The following is a 21,013-nucleotide window of genomic DNA, read 5'->3' as shown; positions in this document are numbered from 1 at the left end:
CTTGCATGCAGGACTGCTTTAACTCAGCGACATTTGTGGGTTTTCAAGCATGAACTGCTCGTTTCAAGTCCTGCCACAGCATCTCAATTTGGATTAGGTCTGGACTTTGGCCAGGCCATTCCAAAACTTCAAATGTGTAGCTTTTTTTAGCCATTTTCATGTAAACTTGATTGTGTGTTTTGGATCATTGTCTTGCAGCATGACCCAGCTGTGCTTCAGTTTCAGCTCACAGACGGATGGCCTGACATTCTTCTGTAGAATTCTGTGATACAGAGCAGAGTTCATGGCTTCTTCTATTAAGGCAAGTCGTCCAGATACCCGATTCCTGAGGCAGCAAAGCATCCCCAAACCATCACACTACCAACACCATGCTTTACAGTTGGTATGAGGTTCTTACTGTGGAATGCAGTGTTTGGTTTTCTCCAGACATAATGGGACCCATCTCATCTAACCAGTTGACTCAAGTTTGCCAAAAAGCACCTGGAAACACTTGGATGATCATCAAGACTCTTGGAAGAATGCTCTATGGACAGATGAGTCAAAAGTATCACATTTTGGACGTCATGGGTCTATTAGGTTTGAGTGCCTTGCTCAAGGGCACGTTGACAGAGCCTTGTCGGCTTGTGGATTTGTACCAGCAGCCTTTAAGTTACTGGCCCAATGCTCTAACCACTAGGCTACCTGCCACACATTGCAGATAAAAGTGGCACAACCAGTTATTGAGTCTAAGGGGGCCTTACTTTTTCACACAGGGCATTGGGTGTTGCACTTTGTTTATGAAATAAGTATGTCATTGTTGTGTTATTTGTTCACTCGGGTTCCTTCATCTAATATTAAGATTTGGTTGAATATCTGGTAACATTCAGTATAAACAATATGTGAAAGTAGAGAAAATTAGCAAATACTTTTTCACATCACTGTAATATATAATATTTTGTTGAATGGAGATTTTCCATTGAAATGGTTTCTAGTCCAGGACAATGCTGTGTCCAGAGAACCGGCTCATACTCCGTGCTGTTTATATACTACTAAACCATGTTTAGTTCAAACCTCTACCTCACTGTCTCCCTACACCATAGAATTCCTACTCATCAGATACCAGTTTGAAAGGAGAGCTCGCTGAACAAAAAAAGCCCCTTTTATAGGTTGCTACAGGGAAGTAGATGTTAAGTTACAATTTAGCCTGCTTTGCTACTGTGTTTGTACGTGTGTGCATCTGTGTGTTTATTCAAGTTAATTTAGTTGGAGGCAATGATTCTCGTTTGCCGTGTAGTTAATCTCACCTGTGGTAACTTGCATGTGCCTACAAGGTAAAAATTCTACCAGTTTTGAAAATGAAAAAATCTGAACATTCTGCCTCATTGTAAAGTCCAATATATTTGACTGCGTCTGTATGTTGTCCCCCAGGTTGATAGCCACGCCACTAGCAGCCTCAGTGGGGATCCGGGAGAAGGCCAGACTGAGAGTACTAGACAACCCCATCCTCGAACTCTACTATCTCTCTCACTCCAGAAACCCTGGCCAGGTATTAACCCTACACATTAGAAATCACACTTACACCTTTTACATATAGACCTAATTATTAGTGTCAATATCAAACGTCATTGCACTATGAGATCATACACATTCTAATGAATAGTACAAACCCTGCCCATCTGGCACTCTGGTCAAACCCTGCCCATCTGTCACTATGGTCAAACCCTGCCCATCTGGCACTATGGTCAAACCCTGCCCATCTGTCACTATGGTCAAATCCTGCCCATCTGTCACTCTGGTCAAACCCTGCCCATCTGGCACTCTGGTCAAACCCTGCCCATCTGTCACTATGGTCAAATCCTGCCCATCTGTCACTCTGGTCAAACCCTGCCCATCTGGCACTCTGGTCAAACCCTGCCCATCTGGCACTCTGGTCAAACCCTGCCCATCTGTCACTCTGGTCAAACCCTGCCCATCTGTCACTCTAGTCAAACCCTGCCCATCTGTCACTCTGGTCAAACCCTGCCCATCTGTCACTATGGTCAAACCCTGCCCATCTGGCACTCTGGTCAAACCCTGCCCATCTGTCACTATGGTCAAATCCTGCCCATCTGTCACTCTGGTCAAACCCTGCCCATCTGTCACTATGGTCAAACCCTGCCCATCTGTCACTCTAGTCAAACCCTGCCCATCTGTCACTATGGTCAAATCCTGCCCATCTGTCACTATGGTCAAACCCTGCCCATCTGTCACTATGGTCAAATCCTGCCCATCTGTCACTCTGGTCAAACCCTGCCCATCTGGCACTCTGGTCAAACCCTGCCCATCTGTCACTATGGTCAAATCCTGCCCATCTGTCACTCTGGTCAAACCCTGCCCATCTGGCACTCTGGTCAAACCCTGCCCATCTGGCACTCTGGTCAAACCCTGCCCATCTGTCACTCTGGTCAAACTCTGCCCATCTGTCACTCTAGTCAAACCCTGCCCATCTGTCACTCTGGTCAAACCCTGCCCATCTGTCACTATGGTCAAACCCTGCCCATCTGGCACTCTGGTCAAACCCTGCCCATCTGTCACTATGGTCAAATCCTGCCCATCTGTCACTCTGGTCAAACCCTGCCCATCTGGCACTCTGGTCAAACCCTGCCCATCTGGCACTCTGGTCAAACCCTGCCCATCTGTCACTTGGTCAAACCCTGCCCATCTGGCACTCTAGTCAAACCCTGCCCATCTGTCACTCTGGTCAAACCCTGCCCATCTGTCACTCTAGTCAAACCCTGCCCATCTGTCACTCTAGTCAAACCCTGCCCATCTGTCACTCTAGTCAAACCCTGCCCATCTGTCACTATGGTCAAACCCTGCCCATCTGTCACTCTAGTCAAACCCTGCCCATCTGTCACTATGGTCAAACCCTGCCCATCTGTCACTCTAGTCAAACCCTGCCCATCTGTCACTATGGTCAAACCCTGCCCATCTGTCACTATGGTCAAACCCTGCCCATCTGTCACTCTAGTCAAACCCTGCCCATCTGTCACTCTAGTCAAACCCTGCCCATCTGTCACTATGGTCAAACCCTGCCCATCTGTCACTCTAGTCAAACCCTGCCCATCTGGCACTCTAGTCAAACCCTGCCCATCTGTCACTATGGTCAAACCCTGCCCATCTGTCACTCTGGTCAAACCCTTCCCATCTGTCACTCTAGTCAAACCCTGCCCATCTGGCACTCTAGTCAAACCCTGCCCATCTGTCACTCTAGTCAAACCCTGCCCATCTGTCACTATGGTCAAACCCTGCCATCTGGCACTCTGGTCAAACCCTGCCCATCTGTCACTATGGTCAAACCCTGCCATCTGGCACTCTGGTCAAACCCTGCCCATCTGTCACTATGGTCAAACCCTGCCCATCTGTCACTCTGGTCAAACCCTGCCCATCTGGCACTATGGTCAAACCCTGCCCATCTGTCACTATGGTCAAACCCTGCCCATCTGTCACTATGGTCAAACCCTGCCCATCTGTCACTCTAGTCAAACCCTGCCCATCTGTCACTCTAGTCAAACCCTGCCCATCTGTCACTATGGTCAAACCCTGCCCATCTGTCACTTTAGTCAAACCCTGCCCATCTGTCACTATGGTCAAACTCTGCCCATCTGTCACCCTGCCAAAACCCTGCGTATCTGTCACTCTGGTCAAACCCTGCGTATCTGTCACTCTGGTCAAACCCTGCCCATCTGTCACTCTAGTCAAACCCTGCCCATCTGGCACTCTAGTCAAACCCTGCCCATCTGTCACTATGGTCAAACCCTGCCCATCTGTCACTCTGGTCAAACCCTTCCCATCTGTCACTCTAGTCAAACCCTGCCCATCTGGCACTCTAGTCAAACCCTGCCCATCTGTCACTCTAGTCAAACCCTGCCCATCTGTCACTATGGTCAAACCCTGCCATCTGGCACTCTGGTCAAACCCTGCCCATCTGTCACTATGGTCAAACCCTGCCATCTGGCACTCTGGTCAAACCCTGCCCATCTGTCACTATGGTCAAACCCTGCCCATCTGTCACTCTGGTCAAACCCTGCCCATCTGGCACTATGGTCAAACCCTGCCCATCTGTCACTATGGTCAAACCCTGCCCATCTGTCACTATGGTAAAACCCTGCCCATCTGTCACTCTAGTCAAACCCTGCCCATCTGTCACTCTAGTCAAACCCTGCCCATCTGTCACTATGGTCAAACCCTGCCCATCTGTCACTTTAGTCAAACCCTGCCCATCTGTCACTATGGTCAAACTCTGCCCATCTGTCACCCTGCCAAAACCCTGCGTATCTGTCACTCTGGTCAAACCCTGCGTATCTGTCACTCTGGTCAAACCCTGCCCATCTGGCACCCTGCCAAAACCCTGCGTATCTGTCACTCTGGTCAAACCCTGCGTATCTGTCACTCTAGTCAAACCCTGCGTATCTGTCACTCTGGTCAAACCCTGCCCATCTGTCACCCTGCCAAAACCCTGCGTATCTGTCACTCTGGTCAAACCCTGCGTATCTGTCACTCTGGTCAAACCCTGCCCATCTGGCACCCTGCCAAAACCCTGCGTATCTGTCACTCTGGTCAAACCCTGCGTATCTGTCACTCTAGTCAAACCCTGCGTATCTGTCACTCTGGTCAAACCCTGCCCATCTGTCACCCTGCCAAAACCCTGCGTATCTGTCACTCTGGTCAAACCCTGCCATCTGGCACCCTGCCTATCTGACACTCCTGAAATCCTGGTTGGAGGATGCTGATGCTCTGACCAACTCATTGGCCATGTGGTTAGAGAGTCTGCCCTGTGATTGGAAGGTTGGGGGTTTGATCCCTGGTCTAGTCATACCAAAGACAACAAATATCTCCTGACGCTGCTCTGCTAGGGAGTCAGCATTAAGGAGCTGGATTGTAGCATACGGCACTGCGATAGAAATTCAAGTACATTTGGCTGGATTCAAGTTAATTCACCTGTCCAGGGGGTGTACTTGTATCATGTCCAGCTGCCTCAGGCTACAGGTATAGGGGATGGGCTCCGGCCCTGTGGGCCATTCTGGCTCAGACAGGAGTACTATCATACAGTATATCTGCTGTTCAGACCTGTGATCGTGTACATCACCCAGATGTTCAGCTAACCAACCTCTAATGCAGATACTATGCTCCAGGCCAAATGTTTTGGTCCATGACTCACCATGTGGTCATGAGGGATGTTAATGTTTATCCACATGACTTTCGCCCTTTACCCATCTCTCCACATGAGGTGTGTGTGCGCGAGCGTATGTGTAAGTCTTTGTGTCAATGCGTCTATATGCGCTTGTGTGTGTACGCACACACATTTGTGTGGCTATGTGTGCTCGTGTGTGTGAATTTCCACACATCTGTGTGCATCTGCGTGCGTGTGTGTGTGAGCCTCCTGATGTGTGTATATCATCAGACGGTCCTGGCAGTCTTTGAGGAGATTATTGAAACCTCACACCACCAGACCTCTCTCTCTCAGATCTAAACACCCTGATGGTTATTTTGCTCATGGTCCAGTGTCTTACCGAAATCTCAAGTAGCCAGCGAAATGAAACAAGTAGCCAGCTAGTGGGGACAAATTTGCCCTACTAAAGTGATTTTGGTGACATCTGATTTACCCCAATGTATTGAAGTCAACTTAGCATAAGGGTTAGTAGTCCTGTTTAGCTGGCCGCTGGCGCTAATCAAACACACTTGGTTCTGAACTGTGTATCCCTCCCTCCCTCCCTCCCTCCCTCCCTCCCTCCCTCCCTCCCTCCCAGGCAGTTATAGATGGTCTGTCTAAGAAGAGCGGCTGGTGCGTTAGGCAGGTGGAGCGCTGGTTCAGAAAGAGAAGAAACCAGGATCGTCCCGGAGTACTGAAGAAGTTCAGAGAGGCTAGGTAAAACTGCGTTGTTGTGTGTGAGAGTATGCTTATTCCACATGTTCACCTTTCACTCAGTAGTGTTTTTCATCTTCTGATATTATTGTCCCTTGTCTGTCTCGGTCTCTGTCTCTGTTTTGCAGTTGGAGGTTTGTGTTCTATCTGTTGGCGTTAATTGGAGGAGTTGTGTCCCTGTATGATGTGAGTAGTGACTCTAGTGATCCTCTGCTTCACAAACACAAGTCTTTACAAGATAGCAATTCAGTGCGTGTGAAGAGATTTCAAGATGTGGAGTGAGGTTACTGTGTCTTAACTCTGTTACATTCAGTACCACCAAAACACACACCAAATACAAATTCCTAATACTTTATGATATGTTATACACATGAAATTAACATCCTCAAAGTAGAACTTTAACAGGTTGTCCCGGGTAAAAGCAGGGAGAAGGTCAAAATGGAATAAAAATATTATCTGAGCTGAGCTGAAATGGAGAACTTCTTTTCAGTCCTTCTGCCCTGAAGTGAAGGAGGGGTGAGGCGGATAAGGGGGAGATAAGGGAAGGGGATAAGGGGAAGAGTGGAGGAGAGGACAGAGAGATGAGCTCTATGGGAATTTGACAGTGATGGCTTCAGCAAGTGTCTGAAGGCCTCGAGGGCAATGCCAGTTGAAATTGAAAGCATCATGATGAGATTGTCCTGTGATGTTCTTTAAAGATTTCCCTGCATGTTTCTCATTTTGTTTTGTATTTCAGAAAGAATGGTTTTATGATACGTGGGAAGTGTGGAATGGATTTCCAAAACAGGTGTGTATGTATGTGTGCGAATAGTGTGTGTGTGTGTGTGTGTGTGTGTGTGTGTGTGTGTGTTTTCTAGTACTGAGCAATTAGTGCTTTTTGAGGTCAGTTTGATTATTAATAAAATGATCAGGATTTCTGGTTTCTGTATGCATTATGTGGATTGAATGCTGAAACAACACACAATAAAACAGTGAATAACAGTGCCATGATGGTAGTGACCGCCCTACTACATCACACAGTTCAGGCGTGATCTGATTTCTCTCTAGAGAAACTGCACATTGACCTCACAGAAAAAAATCTAATAATTGAACTGACGTTGGCCAATTAGTTGTTACATTTTTTTGGCTAATCGCTCAGCACTACTGGTCATTTACCAGGGTGATTTTGAAGAGCTCTCACTCCCCTTACTCTTCTCACGTGTCTCCACACTAGTATAACCAACCAGGAAGAAAAACAACATATCATACTTGAACAGGCGCAGCTTGACGTTTTCTAACCATGTCCAGATCTCTGAGTCACACATAAAACATATAAAGCTAGTTGATAATACTGAATCTCAGGTCCAAAACACACAGGTCCATATTTAGTAGTGACACTGTTTTTAAATGTATCTTTAACAAGTGGGGGAATGTGTGGCTTAGATTGCTGTTCAGTCTTTACTGGGTGCCAGGTCCTAATCAAAGGAATGATGATGTCACCCAAACTGGAACGGAGACAATAGGATTATGTTTGATCAGGCTCCACACCTAACAATGTTGCCTGGGGTTTAAATCAGGTCACGTCCCAGATGGCGCCTCCTATTGGCCCTGGTCAAACGGAGTGCACAAATCAGGACTAGAGTGCCAATTGGGATGAAGGCATAGTTTGTTTGAGAGATTTTGGATGTGTTTTATGTGATCGTATTTGCAACAAAGAATTCAACACAGTTGGTAACTACTTGATATCCAACTTGTTGGCCTACTTAGTAGGGCTAATTTTGATAAATCCCCAAAAATAAAAAGTGGTATTAGATAGACTAATTATTATGCAATTGCAATTTTAACCATGTAGTTGCTAAGTAAATACCAACTGTAGCGTAGTGTAAAACACCATGTAGCTCTGGTGCCGTATGTATCAATCAAATTCAATGAATCAAATGTATTTATAAAGCCCTTTTTACATCAGCCGATGTCACAAAGTGCTGTACAGAAACCCAGCCCAAAACCCCAAACAGCAAGCAATGCAGGTGTAGAAGCACGGTGGCTAGGAAAAACTCCCTAGAAAGGCAGGAACCTAGGAAGAAACCTAGAGAGGAACCAGGCTCTGAGGCGTGACCAGTCGGGTGCCGGGTGGAGATTTTAACAGAACATGGCCAAGATGTTCAAACGTTCATAGATGACCAGCATGGTCAAATAATAATAATCACAGTGGTTGTAGAGGGTGCAACAGTTGGCTCAGTTGGCTTTTCATAGCCGAGCATTCAGAGATAGAGACAGCAGGTGCGGTACGAAAACAGCAGATCCTGGACAAGGTAGCACGTCCGGTGAACAGATCAGGTTTCCATAGCCGCAGGCAGAACAGTTGAAACTGGAGCAGCAGTACGACCAAGTGGACTGGGGACAGCAAGGAGTCATCAGGCCAGGTAGTCCTGAGGCATGGTCCTAGGGCTCAGGTCCTCCGAGAGAAAGAGAAAGAGAGAGAGAGAATTAGAGGGAGCATACTTAAATACACACAAGACACCGGATAAGACAGGAGAAATACTGCAGATATAACAGACTGACCCTAGCCCCCCGACACAAACTACTGCAGCATAATTACTGGCGGCTGAGACATGAGGGGACGGGAGACACTGTGGGCCCATCCGACTATACCTCCGGACAGGGCCAAGCAAGCAGGATGTAACCCCACCCATTTTGCCAAAGCACAGCCCCCACACCACTAGAGGGATATCTTCAACCACCAACTTACTACTGAGAAAAGGCAGAGTATAGCCCACGAATATCTCCCCCCAGCACGAACCCGAGGGGTCTTGTGACTGTAGCGTACGTGTAGGTATGTACGGCAGGACCAAATCAGAAAGATAGGTAGGAGCAAGTCCATGTAATGCTTTGTAGGTGAGCAGTAAAACCTTGAAATCAGCCCTTGCCTTGACAGGAAGCCAGTGTAGAGAGGCTAGCACTGGAGTAATATGATCACATTTTTGGGTTCTATTCAAGATTCCAGCAGCTGTTTTTTAGCACTAACTGAAGTTTATTTTGTGCTTTATCCGGGTAGCTGGAAAGGAGAGCATTGCAGTAGTCTAACCTAGAAGTGACAAAAGCATAGATTCATTTTTTGGCATCATTTTTGGACAGAAAGTTTCAGATTTTTTGCAATGTTACGTAGATGGAAAAAACTGTCATTGAAACAGGGGACTCTAAGTAGGATCTGCTGATCTATGACCAGTTGTCCCCTGTCCATGTTGTCTTATTCATTGTGATCTAAAAGTCAAAACTGATCTTAAATCATCACTCTACTCTAAGATGCTCGATGGCTACACAGCCCCTGATTTCTTTGCCCCAGCTAGAGGCACTGTCTCCGTTCTAAATGGCTCCCTATTTAGTGCACTACTTTTGAACAGAGGCCTTTGCACTGTGTAGGGAATACGGTGCCATTTCAGACGCAAACACTCAGGCACAGGAGAAGGGATTTGGAGAGCTCTTTGTTTTGAGTCTGTTCTGTTGGAATGTGATTCATTCATGGCACTGTAAGATTATGTTACCTGTTACTGGTGTTTCTCTCTCTCTCTCTCTCTCTCTCTCTCTCTCTCTGTCTCTCTCTCTCTCTCTCTCTCTCTCTCTCTCTCTCTCTCTCTCTGTCTCTCTCTCTGTCTCTCTCTCTCTCTCTCTCTCTCTCTCTCTCTCTCTCTCTCTCTCTCTCTCTCTCTCTCTCTCTCTCTCTCTCTCTCTCTCTCTCTCTCTCTCTCTCTCTCTCTCTCCCTCTCTCTCTCTATAGACTATGCTGGATTCTCAGTACTGGTACTACATCCTGGAGATGAGCTTCTATGGTTCGCTTCTCTTCAGAGTCACTTTTGATGTCAAGAGGAAGGTGAGAGTCGGGGATCCCAGTCCCTGCCAGCCCCTATGGGCTTTTCTCAAGCTCTGCTTTCTTTCCCATACACCTGCATTATCTTCCACTCTCTGACCCGTTTAACTGAGAAGCTCTGCTTTCTTTCCCATACACCTGCATTATCTTCCACTCTCTGACCCGTTTAACTGAGAAGCTCTGCTTTCTTTCCCATACACCTGCATTATCTTCCACTCTCTGACCCGTTTAACTGAGAAGCTCTGCTTTCTCACATTAGTTACCCACTGCAGTCCTAATTAGATAGTGGCCTGCCTGCCACCTCTGACAGGCCAGCGCATTAAATATCTTATGGAGATGAAAAGTAGAAAGTATGAGACATTTTTATCAAAGTAAATTGCAGTTGGCTACTCATAAGCAATTACAGTTAATGATCTTTTCCACTATATTAGTTGTTCCAACCTGCCTAACATTGTCCATCTGCCTGCTTAGTTATGCATGTTACACTATCAAGTGATTTTGAGGACACGTAGTAGAATAACAACAGTAGCAACAGAAACAACAGCGACAGGTGAAGATGTTTGTTGTGTTGTCTCCTCTAGGACTTTAAGGAACAGATCATCCACCATTTGGCCACCCTCACGCTGCTGTCCTTCTCTTGGTGTGTCAACTACATCCGTATAGGAACCCTGGTGATGCTCATCCACGATGCCTCCGACGTCCTGCTAGAGGTCTGCTACCATGTGGAGTGTCTGTGTGTGGTGTGTTCTGTGTGTGGTGTGTGGTGTGTTCTGTGTGGTGTGTAGTGTGTGGTGTGTGTGGTGTGTGGTGTGTTCTGTGTAGTGTGTGGTGTGTGGTGTGTTCTGTGTGGTGTGTTCTGTGTGGTGTGTGGTGTGTTCTGTGTGGTATGTAGTGTGTGGTGTGTTCTGTGTGTGTGTGGCAGACACTTTATTTATTTATATATTTTTATTTTACCCCTTTATCTCCCGAATTTTGTGGTATCCAACTGGTAGATAAAGTCTTGTCTCATCGCTGAAACTCCCGTATGGACTCGGGAGAGGTGAAGGTCGAGAGCCATGCGTCCACCTAAACACAACCCAACCAAGCCACACTGCTTCTTGACACAATGAACATTCACCCGGAAGCCAGCCGCACCAATGTGTCGGAGGAAACACCGTACACCTGGCCACCGTGTCAGCGTGCGCTGCGCCCAGCCCGCCACAGGAGTTGCTAGTGCCCGATGGGACAAGGACATCCCTGCCCTCTAAACCCTCCCCTAACCCGCACGACGCTGGGCCAATTGTGTGCCGCCCCATGGGTCTCCCGGTTCGCGGCCGGCTGCGACAGAGCCTGGACCCGAACCCAAAATCTCTGGTGGCACAGCTTGCACTGCGATGCCGTGCCTTAGACCACTGAGCCACTCGGGAGGCCAAGAGTGGCAGACACTTTTATCCAGAGCAACGGTTACGTCCCAAATGGCCCACTGGTAAACATAGGGCTCATGTTAACAGTAGTGCACTGAAGAGAAACGGGTGCATCTAGAACCCCCCATAGAGTGAGCTGTGCCGTGTGTTTCTGGTAGAGGGGAGACTCACTGTGTGTTTTTTCTCTTCTCTCTCCTTCCCCAGTCTGCCAAGTTGTTTAACTATGCCAAATGGGAGAGAACCTGCAACAGTCTCTTTGTGGTGTTTTCCATTGTGTTCATGGTAACCCGACTGATCATCTTCCCATTCTGGTAAGGCAACTGACGAACCCTAGCTGTGTGTGTGTGTGTGTGTGTGTGTGTGTGTGTGTGTGTGTGTGTGTGTGTGTGTGTGTGTGTGTGTGTGTGTGTGTGTGCGTGTGCGTGTGTGCGTGTGTGTGTCTCTCTCTCTATTGTTTGTTCACCAGTTGGCACACAGGAGGAGTGATTGTCAGGGAAAGTCTTTGTCTCATGAGCGCTCAGTGATACAGAAGCCAATATTTATTGAATTATGTTCTGTCTACCTCTCCTGTGAGAAACAATCAACCATCTCATTTCACTCTGAAAGGCCAAACAAAGAGACGTTGAACTTTGCAAAAGTACAAAACATCATGTTCTGTTCAGAGAAAGTAAACCAGGGTTGGGTTCATTAGTGCACACTGTAGAAAAAGGTTATGCAACTGAAAGCGAAAACAAACGTTTCCTTTTTCCCCCCACATATTTGAATTCTATATTTTTCCAGCTCTGTAGTCAGCCCCAAAAATGAAAACGAATGTTTCTGTTTGGTCAGGCTCATGTTTCCCCTTCCTGTTTCAGTCTGGTGCCTATTGAATACGATCCAATGTTTCTGTTTGGTCAGGCTCAGGTTTTCCTTCCTGTTTCAGTCTGGTGTCTCTAGAATACGACCCAATGTTTCTGTTTGGTCAGGCTCAGGTTTTCCTTCCTGTTTCAGTCTGGTGTCTCTAGAATACGACCCAATGTTTCTGTTTGGTCAGGCTCAGGTTTTCCCTTCCTGTTTCAGTCTGGTGCCTGTTGAATACGACCCAATGTTTCTGTTTGGTCAGGCTCATGTTTCCCCTTCCTGTTTCAGTCTGGTGCCTATTGAATACGACCCAATGTTTCTGTTTGGTCAGGCTCAGGTTTCCCCTTCCTGTTTCAGTCTGGTGCCTATTGAATACGACCCAATGTTTCTGTTTGGTCAGGCTCAGGTTTTCCTTCCTGTTTCAGTCTGGTGTCTATTGAATACGACCCAATGTTTCTGTTTGGTCAGGCTCAGGTTTCCCCTTCCTGTTTCAGTCTGGTGCCTGTTGAATACGACCCAATGTTTCTGTTTGGTCAGGCTCAGGTTTCCCCTTCCTGTTTCAGTCTGGTGCCTGTTGAATACGACCCAATGTTTCTGTTTGGTCAGGCTCAGGTTTTCCTTCCTGTTTCAGTCTGGTGCCTATTGAATACGACCCAATGTTTCTGTTTGGTCAGGCTCAGGTTTCCCCTTCCTGTTTCAGTCTGGTGTCTATAGAATACGACCCAATGTTTCTGTTTGGTCAGGCTCAGGTTTTCCTTCCTGTTTCAGTCTGGTGCCTGTTGAATACGACCCAATGTTTCTGTTTGGTCAGGCTTAGGTTTTCTTCCTGTTTCAGTCTGGTGCCTGTTGAATACGAACCAATGTTTCTGTTTGGTCAGGCTCAGGTTTTCCTTCCTGTTTCAGTCTGGTGTCTATTGAATACGACCCAATGTTTCTGTTTGGTCAGGCTCAGGTTTTCCTTCCTGTTTCAGTCTGGTGCCTGTTGAATACGACCCAATGTTTCCGCAACTGGTTAATCTTTCCTGAATTGGACGGCATTGAATGAGCACAATGTCCCCTTTCTCTCATGGACATTACTTACCAATTGACAGAACACCAGATTTCTTAGCTATCATTTTTGTACAGATAGTTACATAGTATTTACCTACTTATTTCAATAATGAAAAACCCCTATAAAGCAAAGAGTAGCCATTCATTTCCTTCACAAAGGCTTGTGTTTAGGAGGCATGAAAAGCAAAAACATTTTTAAATAGGAAAAATAATCTTATTGAATTCTTACTGGTTATACCGCCTCTGCTTCACGTTGTTTTCTCACGTTCCATGCACACTGAACACCACCCAGGACAAGTTTAAATGTTTAACAGAGCTTATCATATCTAGTAGTCTGTATCATATAAATGTATATTTTAGCACTTCGGGTTTGTGAAAAAGTATCTTGCAAATAAAATGCATTACCATCATCAGCATCATTGTCTGTATTGGTTACGTCATTCCAGGCTGATCCACTGTACGTGGGTGTACCCCACACTCCAGTACCCCCCGTTCTTTGGTTACTACTTCTTCAACGTCATGCTGGTGGTCCTCCTGTTCCTGCACATCTTCTGGGCCTACCTCATCCTGCGCATGGTCAAGAAGTTTCTCTTCGGCAAAGTGAGTCATCTTTTTGGCAGTGGTTTATTTCACTCTTTCTTTTCCACTCTTCACCCATTCCCTTTATGACAGCCATCACATGGTCACAACGTCACCACTTCAAGCAGGCCTGAATCATACCAGTCTGACACTCAAACCAGTGGTCCCCAAAGCGCTCTCTGAGTCCCCCAGCCGTTCTACTTCCATCAACAGGTGGTCTTCCACTGATCTACCCCAGTACTAGCATACCTGTTTCATCTGGGAAACTAATCATCACGTTCTTGATTAGTTGGAATTAGGTGTGCTGGGGGAGATGTCAGCTACCACTCAGCCTAGTCAGCCTTCTCTCTCCTGGCACCCCAATGGTGGAACCAGCCTCCGCCTGAAACTAGGACAGCAGAGTCCCTGGCTATCTTCTGAAAACACATGAAACCCTACCTCTTCAAATAGTACCTTAAATGAATCAAGTATTTAAAAGTATTTTCCTACTAGCACTGACTTGACAGAACATGATCTTGCTACGACTGTGATGGTACAAACTGACAGAATACCAACTTGATGATGAGTTGACCAGAGGTTGATGAGGGGTTGACCAGAGGTTGATGAGGGGTTGACCAGAGAGGTTGATGAGGGGTTGACCAGAGGTTGATGAGGGGTTGACCAGAGGTTGATGATGAGTTGACCAGAGAGGTTGATGATGGGTTGACCAGAGAGGTTGATGAGGGGTTGACCAGAGGATGATGAGGGGCTGACTAGAGGATGATGAAGGGTTGACCAGAGGTTGATGATGAGTTGACCAGAGAGGATGATGAAGGGTTGACCAGAGGATGATGAAGGGTTGACCAGAGGATGATGAAGGGTTGACCAGAGGTTGATGATGAGTTGACCAGAGGTTGATGAGGGGTTGACCAGAGGTTGATGATGAGTTGACCAGAGGTTGATGATGAAGGGTTGACCAGAGGATGATGAAGGGTTGACCAGAGAGGTTGATGAGGGGTTGACCAGAGGATGATGAAGGGTTGACCAGAGGTTGATAATGAGTTGACCAGAGGATGATAAAGGGTTGACCAGAGAGGTTGATGAGGGGTTGACCAGAGGTTGATGAAGGGTTGACCAGAGGTTGATGAAGAGTTGACAAGAGGTTGATGATGGGTTGATCAGAGAGGTTGATGATGGGTTGACCAGAGGTTGATGATGGGTTGACCAGAGAGGTTGATGAGGGGTTGACCAGAGGATGATGAAGGGTTGACCAGAGGTTGATGATGAGTTGACCAGATGAAACAGGTGTACTAGTACTGCACAGCTGGAGCTAGGAACATAAGCATTTCACTACACCCCTAATAACATCTGCAAAATATGTTTACTCAACCAATAAAAGGTGATTTGATTTTGATTTGATATGTGGTTGTCTCACCCAGCTATGTGAAGATGAATGCACTAAAGTTGCTGAAAGACCAAAATGTTAAATGTTAGATGTAAGTGGATCCTACTATAGGAGAGTTCTGGGAAACATTGCTCTAAACACACATAGAGCCCCAGCCTACAGCTGCTTGACTGACCTGACTAGATCATGCATAGCCAACAGGTGGTCTCTGAAAGTCAGTGCTGTCTGATGTGGGTGGAGGGTAACAGAGACCTCAGCCCTTCTGCATTGACGTCCATGTGGGGTTATGGGTCAGTAGCTTCTGATTGGTGCTGTGGTGCAGACAGCTACACCACTGTCTGTTCTCTGTCAGATGACTACACCAGTGTCTGTTCTCTGTCAGATAGCTACACCAGTGTCTGTTCTCTGTCAGTTGACTACAGTGTCTGTTCTCTGTCAGACAACTACACCAGTGTCTGTTCTCTGTCAGATGACTACAGTGTCTGTTCTCTGTCAGATGACTACAGTGTCTGTTCTCTGTCAGATGACTACACCAGTGTCTGTTCTCTGTCAGATGACTACAGTGTCTGTTCTCTGTCAGACAACTACACCAGTGTCTGTTCTCTGTCAGTTGACTACAGTGTCTGTTCTCTGTCAGATGACTACAGTGTCTGTTCTCTGTCAGATGACTACACCAGTGTCTGTTCTCTGTCAGATGACTACAGTGTCTGTTCTCTGTCAGATGACTACAGTGTCTGTTCTCTGTCAGATGACTACAGTGTCTGTTCTCTGTCAGTTGACTACAGTGTCTGTTCTCTGTCAGATGACTACAGTGTCTGTTCTCTGTCAGATGACTATAGTGTCTGTTCTCTGTCAGTTGACTACAGTGTCTGTTCTCTGTCAGATGACTACAGTGTCTGTTCTCTGTCAATTGACTACAGTGTCTGTTCTCTGTCAGATGACTACAGTGTCTGTTCTCTGTCAATTGACTACAGTGTCTGTTCTCTGTCAGTTGACTACAGTGTCTGTTCTCTGTCAGATGACTACAGTGTCTGTTCTCTGTCAGATGACTACAGTGTCTGTTCTCTGTCAGTTGACTACAGTGTCTGTTCTCTGTCAGATGACTACAGTGTCTGTTCTCTGTCAGATGACTACAGTGTCTGTTCTCTGTCAATTGACTACAGTGTCTGTTCTCTGTCAGATAGCTACACCAGTGTCTGTTCTCTGTCAGATGACTACAGTGTCTGTTCTCTGTCAGTTGACTACAGTGTCTGTTGACTACAGTGTCTGTTCTCTGTCAGATGACTACAGTGTCTGTTCTCTGTCAGATGACTACAGTGTCTGTTGACTACAGTGTCTGTTCTCTGTCAGTTGACTACAGTGTCTGTTGACTACAGTGTCTGTTCTCTGTCAGATGACTACAGTGTCTGTTCTCTGTCAGTTGACTACAGTGTCTGTTGACTACAGTGTCTGTTCTCTGTCAGATGACTACAGTGTCAGATGACTACAGTGTCTGTTCTCTGTCAGATGACTACAGTGTATGTTCTCTGTCAGATGACTACAGTGTCTGTTCTCTGTCAGTTGACTACAGTGTCTGTTCTCTGTCAGTTGACTACAGTGTCTGTTCTCTGTCAGATGACTACAGTGTCTGTTCTCTGTCAGATGACTACTGTTCTCTGTCAGTGTACAGTGTCTGTTCTCTGTCAGATAGCTGCACCAGTGTCTGTTCTCTGTCAGATGACTACAGTGTCTGTTCTCTGTCAGATGACTACAGTGTCTGTTCTCTGTCAGTTGACTACAGTGTCTGTTCTCTGTCAGATGACTACAGTGTCTGTTCTCTGTCAGATGACTACAGTGTCTGTTCTATGTCAGATGACTCCACCAGTGTCTGTTGTTTCTCTGTCAGATGACTACAGTGTCTGTTCTCTGTCAGTTGACTCAGATCTACAGTGTCTGTTCTCTGTCAGTTGACTACAGTGTCTGTTCTCTGTCAGTTGACTACAGTGATTGTGTCTGTTCTCTGTCAGTTGACTACAGTGTCTGTTCTCTGTCAGATGACTACAGTGTCTGTTCTCTGTCAGATGAGATGACTACAGTGTCTGTTCTCTGTCAGACTACAGTGTCTGTTCTCTGTCAGTTGACTACAGTGTCTGTCAGATGACTACAGTGTCTGTTCTCTGTCAGATGACTACAGTGTCTGTTCTCTGTCAGATGACTACAGTGTCTGTTCTCTGTCAGATGACTACAGTGTCTGTTCTCTGTCAATTGACTACAGTGTCTGTTCTCTGTCAGATAGCTACACCAGTGTCTGTTCTCTGTCAGATGACTACAGTGTCTGTTCTCTGTCAGATGACTACAGTGTCTGTTCTCTGTCAGATGACTACAGTGTCTGTTCTCTGTCAGTTGACTACAGTGTCTGTTCTCTGTCAGATGACTACAGTGTCTGTTCTCTGTCAATTGAGATGACTACAGTGTCTGTTCTCTGTCAGATGACTACAGTGTCTGTTCTCTGTCAATTGACTACAGTGTCTGTTCTCTGTCAGTTGACTACAGTGTCTGTTCTCTGTCTCTGTCAGATGACTACAGTGTCTGTTCTCTGTCAGATGACTACAGTGTCTGTTCTCTGTCAGATGACTACAGTGTCTGTTCTCTGTCAGATGACTACAGTGTCTGTTCTCTGTCAATTGACTACAGTGTCTGTTCTCTGTCAGATAGCTACACCAGTGTCTGTTCTCTGTCAGATGACTACAGTGTCTGTTCTCTGTCAGATGACTACAGTGTCTGTTGACTACAGTGTCTGTTCTCTGTCAGTTGACTACAGTGTCTGTTGACTACAGTGTCTGTTCTCTGTCAGATGACTACAGTGTCTGTTCTCTGTCAGTTGACTACAGTGTCTGTTGACTACAGTGTCTGTTCTCTGTCAGTTGACTACAGTGTCAGATGACTACAGTGTCTGTTCTCTGTCAGATGACTACAGTGTCTGTTCTCTGTCAGATGACTACAGTGTCTGTTCTCTGTCAGTTGACTACAGTGTCTGTTCTCTTCAGATGACTAGTTGACTACAGTGTCTGTTTACTACAGTGTCTGTTCTCTGTCAGTTGACTACAGTGTCTGTTCTCTGTCAGACAACTACACCAGTGTCTGTTCTCTGTCAGATTGACTACAGTGTCTGTTCTCTGTCAGATGACTACAGTGTCTGTTCTCTGTCAGATGACTACAGTGTCTGTTCTCTGTCAGTTGACTACAGTGTCTGTTCTCTGTCAGATGACTCTGTCAGATGACTACAGTGTCTGTTCTCTGTCAGTTGACTACAGTGTCTGTTCTGTCTGTCAGTGTCTGTTCTCTGTCAGTTGACTACAGTGTCTGTTCTCTGTCAGATGACTACAGTGTCTGTTCTCTGTCAGATGACTACACCAGTGTCTGTTCTCTGTCAGATGACTACAGTGTCTGTTCTCTGTCAGTGTCTGTCTGTTCTCTGTCAGATGACTACAGTGTCTGTTCTCTGTCAGATGACTACAGTGTCTGTTCTCTGTCAGACAACTACACCAGTGTCTGTTCTCTGTCAGTTGACTACAGTGTCTGTTCTCTGTCAGATGACTACAGTGTCTGTTCTCTGTCAGATGACTACACCAGTGTCTGTTCTCTGTCAGATGACAACAGTGTCTGTTCTCTGTCAGATGACTACAGTGTCTGTTCTCTGTCAGATGACTACAGTGTCTGTTCTCTGTCAGTTGACTACAGTGTCTGTTCTCTGTCAGATGACTACACCAGTGTCTGTTCTCTGTCAGATGACAACAGTGTCTGTTCTCTGTCAGATGACTACAGTGTCTGTTCTCTGTCAGATGACTACAGTGTCTGTTCTCTGTCAGTTGACTACAGTGTCTGTTCTCTGTCAGATGACTACAGTGTCTGTTCTCTGTCAGATGACTATAGTGTCTGTTCTCTGTCAGTTGACTACAGTGTCTGTTCTCTGTCAGATGACTACAGTGTCTGTTCTCTGTCAATTGACTACAGTGTCTGTTCTCTGTCAGATGACTACAGTGTCTGTTCTCTGTCAATTGACTACAGTGTCTGTTCTCTGTCAGTTGACTACAGTGTCTGTTCTCTGTCAGATGACTACAGTGTCTGTTCTCTGTCAGATGACTACAGTGTCTGTTCTCTGTCAGTTGACTACAGTGTCTGTTCTCTGTCAGATGACTACAGTGTCTGTTCTCTGTCAGATGACTACAGTGTCTGTTCTCTGTCAATTGACTACAGTGTCTGTTCTCTGTCAGATAGCTACACCAGTGTCTGTTCTCTGTCAGATGACTACAGTGTCTGTTCTCTGTCATTTGACGACAGTGTCTGTTGACTACAGTGTCTGTTCTCTGTCAGATGACTACAGTGTCTGTTCTCTGTCAGATGACTACAGTGTCTGTTGACTACAGTGTCTGTTCTCTGTCAGTTGACTACAGTGTCTGTTGACTACAGTGTCTGTTCTCTGTCAGATGACTACAGTGTCTGTTCTCTGTCAGTTGACTACAGTGTCTGTTGACTACAGTGTCTGTTCTCTGTCAGTTGACTACAGTGTCAGATGACTACAGTGTCTGTTCTCTGTCAGATGACTACAGTGTCTGTTCTCTGTCAGATGACTACAGTGTCTGTTCTCTGTCAGTTGACTACAGTGTCTGTTCTCTGTCAGTTGACTACAGTGTCTGTTCTCTGTCAGATGACTACAGTGTCTGTTCTCTGTCAGATGACTACAGGTGTCTGTTCTCTGTCAGATTGACTACAGTGTCTGTTCTCTGTCAGATGAGCTGCACCAGTGTCTGTTCTCTGTCAGATGACTACAGTGTCTGTTCTCTGTCAGATGACTACAGTGTCTGTTCTCTGTCAGTTGACTACAGTGTCTGTTCTCTGTCAGATGACTACAGTGTCTGTTCTCTGTCAGATGACTACAGTGTCTGTTCTATGTCAGATGACTACCACCAGAGTCTGTTCTCTGTCAGATGACTACAGTGTCTGTTCTCTGTCAGATGACTACAGTGTCTGTTCTCTGTCAGATGACTACAGTGTCTGTTCTCTGTCAGTTGACTACAGTGTCTGTTCTCTGTCAGATGACTACAGTGCCTGTTCTCTGTCAGATCTACAGTGTCTGTTCTCTGTCAGATGACTACAGTGTCTGTTCTCTGTCAGATGACTACAGTGTCTGTTCTCTGTCAGATGACTACAGTGTCTGTTCTCTGTCAGACAACTACACCAGTGTCTGTTCTCTGTCATACAGTGTCTGTTCTCTGTCAGATGACTACAGTGTCTGTTCTCTGTCAGTTGACTACAGTGTCTGTTCTCTGTCAGATGACTACAGTGTCTGTTCTCTGTCAGATGACTACAGTGTCTGTTCTCTTGTCAGTGTCTGTTCTCTGTCAGATGACTACAGACTACAGTGTCTGTTCTCTGTCAGATGTGTCTGTTCTCTGTCAGATGACTACAGTGTCTGTTCTCTGTCAGTTGACTACAGTGTCTGTTCTCTGTCAGATGACTACAGTGTCTGTTCTCTGTCAGATGACTACAGTGTCTGTTCTCTGTCAGTTGACTACAGTGTCTGTTCTCTGTCAGATGACTACAGTGTCTGTTCTCTGTCAGATGACTACAGTGTCTGTTCTCTGTCATGACTACAGTGTCTGTTCTCTGTCAGATGACTACAGTGTCTGTTCTCTGTCAGATGACTACAGTGTCTGTTCTCTGTCAGTTGACTACACAGTGTCTGTTCTCTGTCAGATGACTACAGTGTCTGTTCTCTGTCAATTGACTACAGAGTTGACTACAGTGTCTGTTCTCTGTCAGATGACTACAGTGTCTGTTCTCTGTCAGATGACTACAGTGTCTGTTCTCTGTCAGTTGACTGACTACAGTGTCTGTTCTCTGTCAGATGACTACAGTGTCTGTTCTCTGTCAGATGACTACAGTGTCTGTTCTCTGTCAGATTGACTACAGTGTCTGTTCTCTGTCAGATGACTACAGTGTCTGTTCTCTGTCAATTGACTACAGTGTCTGTTCTCTGTCAGTTGACT

The 21,013-nt window shown here is 46.1% G+C and overlaps 1 protein-coding gene across 1 annotated transcript in view; it reads left to right on the top strand.

The window, feature by feature from the left end:
- The window catches only part of LOC139412260 (ceramide synthase 2-like), a 32,212-nt gene that overhangs the window by 6,311 nt on the left and 4,888 nt on the right, over window positions 1–21,013 (top strand). Inside the window, exons 3-10 of the mRNA XM_071159098.1 lie at window positions 1,408–1,525; window positions 5,769–5,887; window positions 6,013–6,070; window positions 6,621–6,671; window positions 9,639–9,731; window positions 10,310–10,438; window positions 11,336–11,442; window positions 13,468–13,621. Coding sequence (XP_071015199.1) covers window positions 1,408–1,525; window positions 5,769–5,887; window positions 6,013–6,070; window positions 6,621–6,671; window positions 9,639–9,731; window positions 10,310–10,438; window positions 11,336–11,442; window positions 13,468–13,621 — 829 coding nt within the window. The remainder of the gene's footprint in view (window positions 1–1,407; window positions 1,526–5,768; window positions 5,888–6,012; window positions 6,071–6,620; window positions 6,672–9,638; window positions 9,732–10,309; window positions 10,439–11,335; window positions 11,443–13,467; window positions 13,622–21,013) is intronic.

The sequence above is a fragment of the Oncorhynchus clarkii genome, chromosome 6, assembly GCF_045791955.1.
Source record: "Oncorhynchus clarkii lewisi isolate Uvic-CL-2024 chromosome 6, UVic_Ocla_1.0, whole genome shotgun sequence".
Taxonomy (NCBI): Eukaryota; Metazoa; Chordata; class Actinopteri; order Salmoniformes; family Salmonidae; genus Oncorhynchus; species Oncorhynchus clarkii.
This window is presented reverse-complemented; position numbering and strand designations above follow the sequence as displayed.